Source organism: Notolepis coatsorum, assembly GCF_963971535.1.
Source record: "Notolepis coatsorum genome assembly, chromosome: 10".
Lineage (NCBI taxonomy): Eukaryota > Metazoa > Chordata > Actinopteri > Aulopiformes > Paralepididae > Notolepis > Notolepis coatsorum.
The window spans coordinates 118,761,026-118,775,135 of NC_140174.1; the positions used below are offsets into that span (position 1 = coordinate 118,761,026).

General features: G+C 41.9%; 1 protein-coding gene across 1 annotated transcript in view; it reads left to right on the forward strand.

Annotated features, from left to right (window-relative positions):
• cep120 (centrosomal protein 120) overlaps positions 1-14,110 on the forward strand; it is a 218,286-nt gene that overhangs the window by 66,532 nt on the left and 137,644 nt on the right. The window contains exon 6 of the mRNA XM_084323233.1: positions 9,796-9,993. Within this exon, the coding sequence (XP_084179359.1) occupies positions 9,796-9,993 (198 nt within the window). The remainder of the gene's footprint in view (positions 1-9,795; positions 9,994-14,110) is intronic.

Consider the following 14,110-nt stretch of genomic DNA (forward strand, 5'->3'; position numbering starts at 1 on the left):
AGTGGTTACTTCCTGGTCTATAGGGAGGTGTAGTGGTTACTTCCTGGTCTATAGGGAGGTGTAGTGGTTACTTCCTGTTCTATAGGGAGGTGTAGTGGTTACTCCTGGTCTATAGGGAGGTGTAGTGGTTACTTCCTGGTCTATAGGGAGGTGTAGTGGTTACTTCCTGTTCTATAGGTAGGTGTAGTGGTTACTTCCTGGTCTATAGGGAGGTGTAGTGGTTACTTCCTGGTCTATAGGGAGGTGTAGTGGTCACTTCCTGGTCTATAGGGAGGTGTGCGTCTATACTTTCCGTAGCCGCATTTCTGGCAGATGCTCTCTGATTGGCCACTGTTGCCCAATCGCGCGACGAGCTGTGTCTTTGCCCATTTCCGCGTCGAACAGCCTGCAAACTACCTGGCGTTCTATCGCCATGCTCTAAGACAAACTCTAACCTTAACCAACTTCGAAAGAGTGCCTAAGCTTAACCAGTGTAGAAACAGGCGTCGGCCAATCAGAGAGCGTCTTGCCAGAAATGCGGCTACGGAAAGTATAGACGCGGGAGGTGTAGTGGTTACTTCCTGGTCTATAGGGCGGTGTAGTGGTTACTTCCTGGTCTCTATAGGGAGGTGGCGTGATTACGAAACCTAGCCGCATTTCTCGGAGACGCTCTCTGATTGGCCGACGCCTGTTTCTACACTGGTTAAGCTTAGGCACTCTTCGAAGTTGGTTAAGGTTAGAGTTTGTCTTAGAGCATGGCGATAGAACGCCAGGTAGTTTGCAGGCTGTTTGACGTGGAAATGGACAAAGACACAGCTCGTCACGGATTGGGCAAATGCGTCAGTGGCCAATCAGAGAGCGTCAGTCAGTGCCAATCAGAGAGCGTCTCCGAGAAATGCGGCTAGGTTTCGTAATCACGCAGGGAGGTGTAGTGGTTACTTCCTGGTCTATAGGGAGGTGTAGTGGTTGTTATTTTTTCTCCTAGCCGCATTTCTCGGAGACACTCTCTGATTGGCTACTGACTGACGCTCTCTGATTGGCCACTGACATGTTTGCCCAATCTCGTGACGAGCTGTGTCTTTGCCCATTTCCGCGTCGAACAGCCTGCAAACTACCTGGCGTTCTATCGCCATGTCAAACTCATTTTCACAGAGGGCCACATCAGCATTATGGTTGCCCTCAAAGGGCCAAAGACCGTATAAATGTTAATGTAATGTAAAATTAATGTAGCTACTCATTTACATATTGTTAAACATGTTGTTTCTTTATTTATTACTTATTCAATTTATACATATTGCATAATGCATTTGCATAGATGTAAAAATATGTTAGCTTATGTTATTTTAACAAATAATTTTAGTTTATCAGAACCCCATATTACTCCATCAATCAATGATCAAACCATTCAAGTAAATAACAAAGAAGAATATCATCAAATACAAGCTATGACATTAAGTTTGTTCAAAACCTTTTTGTCACAGTCAAGAGGGGCAGAACTAACAACTGTGAGCTGCAAAGAACACGTGGGACAGATGTAGCAGATGTTACAAAAACAAATGGCTGCACACAACCTTGCAGAGGCCATACATCCAACTAATGGAAGATAGTTTAATTAACTTTAATTATCAGATTGCAGAATTGGTACAGTACAGCTCAATACACACAATTGTTAAGGGGATGCAGACCAGAGAAAGACTTTCGACTTGTTTACATCAGGGTAAGGCTGGGCGATATGGAAAAAAATCATATCGCGATAACGATATGATAATTTTATTTTATTTCTCGATATCGATAATTATCGAATTGTTATAAGTATAAAAAAAATAAAATAATAATATTTTTTTTTTTTTTTTTTTTTTAACAACAGATGTATGTTTATTTTGCAGCAATTCTTTGTCATTGCCGCCATCTTTAGTGTTACATCCCCTCACACTCCAGTTCTCAGGCTGCAGCTGGTTTAAAAGCTAAAGTAAACCGGCTTCTCTGCTGGCTGTGGCTCCAGAGGAGTTGAACAGTTCTGGCTCTGCTAGTTTATTTTCGATCTTTTGGCGCTTTTTTGGTGGACAAACCACCGCACATGTGCACTGTGACTCGTGACTGGAGTCTAGTTCTGCTAGCACACATAGCCTACTGTGTACAGACGGTTTCAAAATGTATTTTAAATTAGAAAGCAAACAAAATAAATGGACAAGAGAAAAATAAATCTGAATTTGGTCAGTATTGTCATTTGGACAAGCAAAGCCATTACTTTAAGTTGCAGGCAAGAAAGACAAGTCTGTCCACTGTCTCTGGTTTTAAAACTGCCCTGTTGCAGGTAAAAAAAAAAAAAAAAAAAACGATTTTTCGATTTTTTTTTATTTCGATATTCGATATCGATTATTAAAATATATCGCGATATTTATCGTTATCGTTATATCGCCCAGCCCTACATCAGGGTCCCCCATTTTCAATTCGTAATGAAATTGCTATTATGTGTCTGCATGAACACACAACTGTAAGGGGCCGCGTCCACCTAGCGCAGGGGTCGGCAACCTGCGGCCTCGAGGCCGCATGCGGCTCTTTAATCAGCTGTGGCTCCCTGGCAAAAAAGAAAAAAAAAAAAAAGGTTTTTTTACTTTTTTTTTTTTTTACTTCTTTTGGAGATCGATGTCATACTGTGACACTGAAATGAAAAAATATTTCATCAACTAAGATTTTTAGTCAACAAAAGGCTTACCTGTATGCCTGATATGTGTGTGCGAAATTTGCGAACAATGAAAAATTTACTTTTTATTTTATAGATTTTCCACAAATAAGGGAAGGACTCTAATAGAGCTGCATAGTTCAGGGTTTTATTTCAAAGTGGGTCTACAGATGCCAGTGTTTTTTCTCCTTTTCTGTGTTTTATTTCAAAGTAGGTCTACACATGGTATTCTTTTTTCAAAGTGGACTACTTTCTATTTTATAAATGTTCCACAAATAAGGGAAGGACTCAAATATACCTGAATAGTTCAGGGTTTTATTTCAAAGTCGGTGTACAGACACCAGTGTTTTGTCTCCTTCTGTGTTTTATTAAAAAATAGGTCTACACAGCCAGTATTTATTCTCCTCTTCATAAGAGTTTGAGGTTTTCCTTTGGTAAAAACAGGTAAAAACAGCAATTAAAAAGTCAAAATTTTTCTTTTTGTTGCTTTATAATCCCATTAATGCAACAAACTGTGTGCTATAAGTATAAAGTATAATACATCGCAAATTACTTTGGGTATGAAATTGTCAGGTGTTTTATGCTAAATGTGGGGTATGCTTGGGGATACTGTATATAAAACGTTATACACTGTTATCTTCATTTTAAGGGTAAATAGGTTGTGCGGCTCCCTGAGCATTTTATTTTGTGGGACGGGGGAAAAGTGGCTCTTTTGATAGTAAAGGTTGCTGACCCCTGACCTAGCGCATATTTCTCCGTGAAACATGCTGGGAGTGCGCCGGCAGCGCTGGCTTGCAGCGCATCTTGTAGATGACAGAAAGAAATCTACAGCCATGCCGCGGTTTTGCACATATTATAGCATATTTGAATAACTTTATTGTATATTAATTATATATATAGTTATTGCCTGACACCACAGTTCGCCCTTTGCTTTTTATTAGCTTTTTAGTAGTGTATTCGTGTAGTTATTATTATTAGTTTTGTCGCGAATCTCAATGGTCTGTGGGAGACAGCCAGACAGGCAGGCAGCTCCGGTGTCAGGTTACAAACAGAGTGGTAGATGAATGGCTGTTGTTGTGAAGGGCCAGATTAAACCGAATATATATATTTATTTATATATATATATTTAATTGTATTTGTATATTCTCTAATATTCCCTGATATCCCTTGTATATTCCTTGTACAATATGCATTGAATATCCATTCTAGCCTACTGAACATCCCATAATAGTCTCCATTCTACTATTGGTCGAGACCTTGGTGCCAGGCTGCCATACCCCTCAGACCCAGTTCAAACGTACCGCTCCACATGTACGAACAAGTCCTAGTTCCGCGTAGGAATCTGGCTACCGCACCACTAATGGGACTATTTGTTCATAGTGCGTATATATACTGCGCTACTAAAGTAGGACTTTCTTTTCAGTCCAGTTTCTTACCCTCCAATAGAGTCACAGACGTAAAGCCTCCCCGCGACGCCACGTGTGGGAGTAAGGCCAAGTTCGCCTACCATCGGTATTGAGACATTGTGTATATTAATATTTGAATAGTCATATTTGGCACTATATCGTCGAGTTGGACGTAGTCTATTAAGCTAATAATAGTCTGTTAATATATAGTGCTTCGTGCGGTGAGAATACTACCGTAGTCAGTACCCCATCGTTTCGGGCAGAGAACTGGCTGCTTACCCAGGGTGGTTGACCCCATGTGAAGCTGCACCCGAGGAGCCCCAGAGCCGACGAGCGAGTGGACCTGTATACCGGATTATTCTACCGACGACAGCCCGCCTTCCCAGGCACGGATTATGCTTTGTATACTTTGATTATTCCATGGATAAAGACCCCCGACACTGCCGTGTGTTGGAACCCCCCCCCCCTGGAGAGGACGCAAGGTGAGGAGACGCTCTGCAAGACGAGGTCGCTTCACGTCTCTCCCCCGTGGACCGGAGAGAGCCGGCCCACAAAGAGTCCACCTGCTTTCATCTGTGGTCCAAGGATCGCCGGCGCATTGAACGGCACTACAGTGGGTTCACCTGGGATACCCTTGGCCGGACGAGGCAGCCGGATTCTACCCCCCCCCCCCTCCTACTCCTGTCGGCTTACAAGCGACCGGATTAACCCCCCCTTAGTGTATCTAGTATATAATCATTAAAGTATCATTGCTGTTATTCCTTAACTATTCCAGGTCGTATATTTACCACCTGCGCCATCAGAGATTGGACATTCTCTATTGATATACCGACGAATACTCTTTGCCATAAAAGTGCATACTATTTCAATTCATAAATGTAATTAAGTGATTAAGTGCTTGCTCTACACACCATTGCTGTGTAGTAATAAACGCATACTTCGACTTCGTACATTTGTGTTGGATCCGTTTCATCTACGTGAGAGTGTTTATGATAATATATTTATGCCGTGTACTGGGTGGCCGAATATTAAGTACAAAGGTAGTGGTAGTAAGTATCATATCTAGTAATACAGTCAGGGAATTGTACCCCTCAGTTACAGCTGTGATTGGTTGTCTGAAAATGAGCCCAGCGCATCGCTCTGAAAGTTGAGAAAGTTTCAACTTTCGGCCGCACAAAAAAGCTGAGAAAAGAAGCCGACGGCAGCGCACTTCCTAGATGACAAATCCATTGAGAAACGGACCTTCGCTCTCCACGGTCATGGAAGTGCCACAGATGACCCTACTATATGGTCTCAGGTTCAAATTTTTATTTTTTTATTTTTTGTAACGTTAATTCATTTATCCACTCTGGTTGATAAGATAAGATATTCCTTTATTGATCCCCTTGGGGAAATTCAGGCATCATAGCAGCATGGGGGGGGGGGGGTACAGGTAGTAAAAACTACACAAGCAGTGTAAACAAATAAATCAATATAATTTACTATCTAACTAACTGACATACCGTAATTCCTCTAATAGTAACCGGGTGTCAAATACAAGCCGGGTCTCTATTAATGTCCAGGTGCGCTCTTGAGCTAAGCAATTATAAGCCGGCCTCCTAATACAAGCCGGGTTACTGATATACTGAGCTGCTCACTGAGCTAGTTACTTGATTTCACTTTGAAAACGTTGAAATGACCAGTGACCACCTGTAATTGCACTGTTTACTATTTCATACAGTACTTGGTTTCAATAAATGAACCCAGTACATTTTACTTTGTTCAAACTGACACAAAATGTTGATTTATTCATTATGATCTGTTTGAAAATTTGAAATATAGGCCTCCCTCTTATACAGGCCTCCTCCTAATACAAGCCTGGTACCCGCTACAGTTGAAACAAATACAAGCCGGGGTTACTATTAGAGGAATTACGGTATACAGTATTCACAGTATCACAGTATTCACATAAGGTGCAGTATGCATAAGGTAGTAGTGTTGTCAAAAATATCGAAGTATCGATACTTATCGATACTGAATATTTAAAACGGCTTCGATACTCATTTCCCGAAATACCGATACTTTCTGCAGTATCGGTACCAGCTGGCGAGTGTTCTACAGCAAGTTGATGACGCGCTGTTCAGAGCGCGCTTGCCCCTCCGGCTGCTCTGAGTCCAGCCCTCCCCCTCACAGAGCCGTCTTCAGTTAGTAAACAAACATTTTAGCAGTGCCAGCGCGGATCTCTATAAATAAATGAAAGAAGTTCGTGACAGCTGCTCTTTCAACATCACTGTGACTGAAGCATTAAACCATTAACTCTAGTTTATTATACAACGGCATGCAAATTTCTCGATTCTGATTGGCCATTCACACGTCTTTATTGACAACAATCCACGGTCCTGGGCTCAGGACCCGCCCACAACCAAATCACATAACCCTCCCCGGCTCACTCCGGGAGAAAACAGGATCGCGGAGATCAAATGGTTATGTTGAAAGCACCATAACGACTAAATATGAAGCGATTCTGTCAAGGGGAATGTGTTAGTATTTTAAACAATGTTGGATGATGTAATTGATGGGTCTTGACTCAATCTAGAACAAAAGAAAAATCGCGGATTGATTGATAGATTAATTGATTGATTTAAATTTCTTCCTTCCTACTTTCTTGCAGCGTTCTCTCTCACACTGTCCGACGCTGGCGTACCCACAAACACACACACACACATACACACACACACACACACACACACGCACACACACACACACATACACACACGCACACACACACTGTGACACACACACACACACACACACACACGCACACACACACACACACACTCCTGTCTGCAACAGCGGGGGAGTCAGACTGAGAGAGAAGCAGCGCTGTTTTAAGTGAGCATGGTCTATTGAATTGATTGATTGGTTGATTGCTAATTTTATTACTGTACCCCTGGTTTCCAACTGGTTAAGTTTAGGCTAAAAGAAATAAATAAAAAAATAGGGCGAAGAAAATGTTTTTTTCCTATAGGGCAAAGAAAACGTTTTAATAAATTTTCAATCAATCATTCCAATAATACACAGTTGGATGTGTTAGTTGGTTGGATGCACTTCAAGCTGCTTCCACATGAGGCAACTTCTCTCAATCATTCCAATAATACACAGTTGGATGTGTTAGTTTGGTTGGATGCACTTCAAGCTGCTTCCACATGGAGTTGTGGGAACTACTTTTTCTGGCGGATGGTTTTTTCAATAAATCTTCGATTAATGTGTGTTTATTGTATAGAAATAAGGTTGGATGAATCTGGCAGTTGTATAAAAGCTTTACACCACGTGCAGTCGTGATTTGTGACCAATAAACCATGCCTAGGGGGGTCTAACGACCCTCGGCTGCGCCTCGGGCCTAACAACCACCCCTAGGCATGGTTTATTGGTCACAAACCACTCCTGCGTGTGATGTAATGCTTAAATACATGATACGTTGTCTACTGATGGCGCATAATATCAACAGCTGATTCGTTGTAACGTTACAGCTACCAGCTAACGTTAGCTACTGCTAGCAGTTAGCTCCGTTAGCTTAGCTGGCCACCGTTATAAATACTGCATGGAAACGGAGTAACGTTAACGTTTAAACGTTATGTCGAGGTCATACAATACTACAGTCGACATAAGGTTAACGTTGCCCCGTTTCCATCAAGTGTTTAAATAGCAGCAATCTTGTTGAAAATGTAACGTTACTAAAATGCTCCGAGCATAGCCTCTCTCTCTCTCTCTCTCTCTCTATCTCTCTCTCTCTATCTACCGCTACCTCTCTCTCTCTCTCCCTCTCTCTCTCTTTCTCTGTCTCTCTCTCTCTATCTACCGCTACCTCTCTCTCTCTCCCTCTCTCTCTCTATCTACCGCTACCTCTCTCTCTCTCTCTCTCTCTCTCTCTCTCTCTCTCTCTCTCTCTCCCTCTCCCTCTCCCTCTCTCTCTCTATCTACCGCTACCTCTCTCTCTCTCTCTCCCTCTCTCTCTCTGTCTCTCTCTCTATCTACCGCTACCTCTCTCTCTCTCTCTCTCTCTCTCTCGCTCGCTCTCGTTATCTTTAAATAAAAATCGAAACTGTTACTAACTGTAATACAAACAGTTCAGTTTGTCAGGTACATGCAACACAGATTACAGTGTTTACATCTGTCTGCTTGAGAAAATACCATGTTCTGCATTTGCAATAAAAATGATTGAAGTGAGATGAACAGTTATTTTTAATTGTGTGATCTAAAGATAAACAAAGGGTTTTAAAAGTGTTATATTTATCTTCTCTTATAGTACCAGAGAGAAGCTGAGGAGAATCAACCAGCAACAAAAGCTAAATTTGTTTAAAATATATATATATATATATATATATATATATATATATATATATATATTTTTTTTTTTTTTATATCGAAATGGTATCGAAGTATCGATACTTTTCAAGGTATCGTATCGAAGTCGAAATTCCAGTATCGTGACAACACTATAAGGTAGTGTTATTGTCCTTTTTGGGACACCAGAGTGGATAAATGAATTAACGTTACAAAAAGAAATAAGTAACCAAGATTTGAACCTGGGACCATATGCTCCACAGCCAGGGTACTAACCAGTTGAGCTAAACGGGCCATCATGAATTGCTACTGACTAATCCATCATTTACACTTTTCAAGTGCCAATTGCGGTTGTCGTCCAGTATTGGCATTAATAAATCAGATGTCATGTTAATATGTCATGTTCTACAGTAGGAGGACTTACTACTATGATACCCATTAAAACAAGTCATTCGAATAATAGAAGCCTACTTTGCTGGAACGATTCATTTCAAATGTATACAGTGTGCGTGTGTGCGCTCGTGCGTTGAGGCTCGCTAAGCCTTTCTCCACGCATTCTTTTTACCTCCGCCTGAGTAACGCCCCCGTTGATAACGGAGACGTGGAATGTTGGTTCTGCTTAAATGGGTGTAAACGCGGGCTGGTTCGCCAGAGAGCACCAAGGTTCAGAGGGTTCAGAACGGAGCTGGAGCCCGGGCGGTGTAAAAGGGCTATCTGTGTATTGGAATACTGTGTGTTGGCCTCCGTTGATGAAGGGGCGAGAGACATGACAAATACACACAGCTTCCAGGTGGAAAACTCTTATCTGAGTTGGGCTTGTCAGTTTTTCTCTTGATTTTAAATATAATAATTTTTTGGTTGCCAATGCGCTGTCGCCTACCCGCGACCCCACTTTGGGTCGCAAACCGTAGTTTTAGAACCGCTGGTGTAGTGTGATGTGTGCCTGGTGCCAGTGTATGGTAGTCATTGAGCCGGTAGCCCAAGGTTGGTTGCTACCAGCGGTGGTGAAGGAGGAAATTTCCACACTACATTGTGGGGAGCGCTTTGAGTCTAGAGCAGTGGTTCTCAAACTACGGGTCGCAACCAAAATTGGGGTTGCGTGTAGGTGACAGTGCATTGGAAATTAAAAACAAAATTATTTAAAAAATATTTATTTAAAATTTAAATTTGTCTTATGTTCTGGCAACATATTATGGCTAAATATGCCTAGTTTTATAAATGTGTATTGATAACATAGTGCTGTAATTACATTTTCTAATAAATATGCATGATCAAGTCTTTTATTTTGATATTCCTTAATTCCACGTTGAAATTACACAATGTGGGGTCCCCAAAGAAATTCTAGAGAAAAGCGCTATATAAATGCAATGATCATTCATCTATCCATATCCTGTCCTCCTCCAGTTGGTCCCCAGCACCAGGAAGCTGTCGGGGGAAGCCACAGAGTTCTTCTTCTACTACTCCCTGCTGGGCAACGACATCACCGGTGAGCCCTTCCACAACCTTCTGAGCCCCTCCTTCGAGCCGGAGCTGGTGTCCGTACGCATCAGCAGCAGCACGCGGGTCCTCCGCGACTTCCTGGGGCAGCTGCCCGACCTACAGGTGACTTCGGTCGTATATATATATTCAAGTTCAAGTTTCACGTTTTGTTTCATTTGTCACATTATAAGGTAGGGCTGCACGATTATTGCTAAAATGTGAATCACAATTTTTCTCTCTAAGAATTGAGATCACGATTCTCTCACACGATTCTTATTTTTTCAATCAAATCATTTATTGCACTCTTTCTTAAACAGACAACATAACATAACATAAAAGTGCTTGACTTAAACTTAAAAGTCTCTTGTAACATATAAAATAACTCGAGTCAGAATCATCATCATTTAAAAAAGTTAAAGGGGACATGCATTGCTATTCCTTGCACTATTTGGGCAACTTTACACAATTCCTGAGAGTCTATGGAACACATCAGAACGTTTTTTTTTTTTTTTTTTCATTGTTTTATATTTTTGATAAAGTACTCAAAAACATAATTTTTCAGCCCCATGATTTCAGGCTATTTTTGGATGGGCTCCGCCCATAAGTGCTTTGAGTGAGATTCACCCACAGTCTGCGACAGGCAGACAGAGATAGAGATAGAGAGGGAGAGGGAGAGAGAGAGGGACACAGAGCATAAAGTTATCTCTCCACTCAGGGTTAGAAATAAACTTTTTTCCAGGGCTTTTTTTGCCCCCCTTAATTGATTTTCGGGGGCTTTTTTGTATTTCGGGGGCACTGAACTTTTATGATGAAAAAGGTTATTAAACATCCTTATCATTTAAAAAATACAACTCAATTAATGACCTCATTTTGTGGCTGCGGCTGTCCTGGTGGTGCAAAGCGCTGTATTTCTTTACAGTCTTCGTCGCGCCGAAAAAAACATCCACGCAAACTACTGCCAGCCAGGCAGATTTTTTACCAGCCAAAAATTCTAAAACGAATTTGTGTCGCATATATATAAAACATTTCAGTACATTTCAGGTAGATAAGGTATTACGTTCAAGTAGTAGATAAAGAATACACACTTAAATAAGAGGCCAGAGTAACATTTTAAGCAAATTGTTTTAATATATTGATTGATGATTGATTCATCAATACAAGTCAATCTTAACACTTTCAATGCCCAAAACGTCATATGGCGTTTTATCAGCCCCCCCCCTGAATGCCCACGACGACAATTATCGTTTTATTTTTTTATTAGCGATCTGAATTCATATTTCATCAACCGAGTCTCCTGTTGGTACACCAGCTCCTCCAGCAGCTCAGAATGGAAAAAAGCGCCCCCTATCGTCTATCCCTGAAAACTGCACGTCAGTCGCTTAGACTGACCTGGGATCAGTGATATGTAGAGGCGGGGCCAGCTGGCTCCCCGAGCTGTGGCAAGCCGTCTGCTCAACATGGAAGTGATCGCGCGACGGGAATCAGCCTGGAATATATATTCACAGTAGCCAATCGATAGTAGACAGTAGTGATCGATTTTTGGAATGGCGATCAGGAATTGGAATGATCTTTTTGGAGAACATCTGATCTGAGGTAAGGAATCTATTTGACCAGTCTTGGGATAATCAGAGTTGTATTCGCTGAGATCTCAGCGTTTGCCCTGTGTGTGTGTGTGTGTGTGTGTGTGTGTGTGTGTGTGTGTGTGTGTGTGTGTGCACGATCGCTTTGAGGAAATCAGAGAATCGATTTTCAGCTTGCGGCCCCAGCGTGCATACATACACATATACTATCGATAATTTAGCGTTTATTTAAAAACTATTCATAAATAGGCCGAATGTGTGTGTGCGTTATACGACAGAGTGTACCGGCCACCGTACTCGGGGTCAAGGGGTAGGTACGGGAGGGGCGAGAGAGATACACCTGTGTGATGTTGCTACGGAGTTAAGCTAATAAAGGATACTCGCAACCACAGCAGAGGATAGAGCTGCCGCGGTATTGATGTTTTCCTTACCGCACAAATTTGCGAAATATTTCCTACCGCCACGGTTATTACCGCACACACACACACACACAAAAAGTTTGAATGCATTTTTTTTTGTAGTCTACTCTTTATAGCATAATATATCCTGCCTCTAGTCTAAATGTCTATCTTTAGAGGATGACTTTGCAGCATGAATATTGTTTGGGATTCAGCAAGCACGCATTCGTTATTAAATTATTATTATTATTATAATAAAGTTACTACTTTATAATAAAGGCATTCGTTTTGTGGCATTAACGTTATATAGTTACACGTTCAATAACATGAGCGTATTTACCGGACCATAGCAAGGCAAGCAGTACTCAATTCATATCTCAGTTCCTTTCTTTGCTCAGAGGGTGCTGAGTTGTCCCATTCTGCGGTCTGTTAATAAAGTTTTCAATCAGACAAGTGTATAGAACGAAGGGCTTTTATTATAACATTCGTTGCAGTAAAATCATTATGCCTTGTTTAGTACTCCTGAGGAGCGATGGTAGTCCACTCCGGCGCGAGTGCTAACGTTATTAGCCGTGTTGTGAGCTCTGATCAATGGCTGACATTCAGGACGTAAAAAACTAATACGCGCTTGCCGATTGGTGGTAACACACTGCAGGCCGCTCCAACGTGTGGCACGTCTCTCTTCTGACCAATCAGTGGTCTGCAGTGTTTCACGTGACTTTTCTGGTACCCAATAGGGTCGCTTGGAACCTCGACAGAGGAGTAGGGTATATCTGCAGAGCCGCAAGCCCAACGAGAGCAGGGTACTTTATTATTATTATAAAAAACAGCTGTGATGCTGTATTCAGCCTAACTCTGCGGTGGGCGTGATGTAACAGCGATACCGCGGTAATCGCGGCAGCTCTAGCAGAGGACTCACGTATTTGTACTGTGAAGTAACACGACAATGACAAACGTGTTGTTTCTGTTTTTCTTTTTTACATACTTGCGGCACATGGAACAAGTTAACAACTCACCACTGTCTACAGTCCCCTCATCATACTGTAGCCTAGCCAGTCTCTTGAAACTATCTTCAAACTTCCACAGCTCTGGAAACTTTCTTTTGTCAGGTGGTCCAGCTCATCCTTTTCGTCTGAGAAAGCCGCGGTGGGTTTTCTTTTTAGCGGCCGGCTTACTCCTTCCATATGGTTCCACATATTTATAACCCATTAACGTTATTAAGCTAACGTTAGCTAATCGGGCGTTACGTTACAGTGCAATCAAGTTTCTTTAATAGTTGTCATACAGAAGTACAGAATACTTTTATACAAAAATTGCTTCTTACTGTTACGCTCCAGAGACTGTGCAAGACAAGATAAGTATGAAATAGAATAACATAGTATAGCATGTAAATTAGAAGTAAAAAAATGAGGTCACAGTGTTCAGTATAGGCATATGTACAATGTTCGATGCAGAATAGACGTAACTGAGTTACCATATAATATACAATACTATGCGGTGTACTAATATACAATACTATATAGTGCAAGGCAGAAATGGGATGAGGTGCAATTTAGGTACAATGTACAGTAGGTGTACGAGTTGTAGTGCAAATCCTTTATCAATAAATATAAAGTGTGTTTGTGTGATCTAAAGTGTGGAGAGTGGGTGCTGCAGTGTGTGTGCTGTGTGCATTTGATGGTTGTTGCATAGTGTTTATTGTTCGTTTAGCAGCCTGATGGCCTGGGGATAGAAGCTTCTTCTGAGTCTTTCTGTGCTCGCCTTAAGACTCCGGTATCGCTTGCCTGACCGCAGCAGTTCAAAGAGGCAGTTGTTTGGGTGGCGCGAGTCCTTAATAATTCTCTTAGCCTTCCCTCTGCACGGCTTGTTGTAAATGTTCTGGAGGGTGGGAAGCCCCCCTCCAATTGTGCGTAGGCTGAACGTGTCACTCTTTGTAGTCTGCTACGGTCTTGTGCAGTGCTATTCCCAAACCAGGAGGTGATGTTGCCAGTCAGGATGCTCTCTATTGTACATGAGTAGAAGTTCCTAAGGATCTTCTGACTGACTTGGAACTTCCTTAGGCGCCTGAGGAAGTAGAGGCGTTGTCGTGCCTTCTTCACAACACTGTCAATGTGTGTGGTCCATGTCAAATCCTCGGATATGTGGGCTCCGAGGTACTTGAAACTGTTCACTCTCTCAACCGGTGCCCCGTCGATGCTGAGGGGGCTGTAGTCCTTGACCCCCGACCTCCTGAAGTACACAATCATCTCTTTTGTTTTGCTG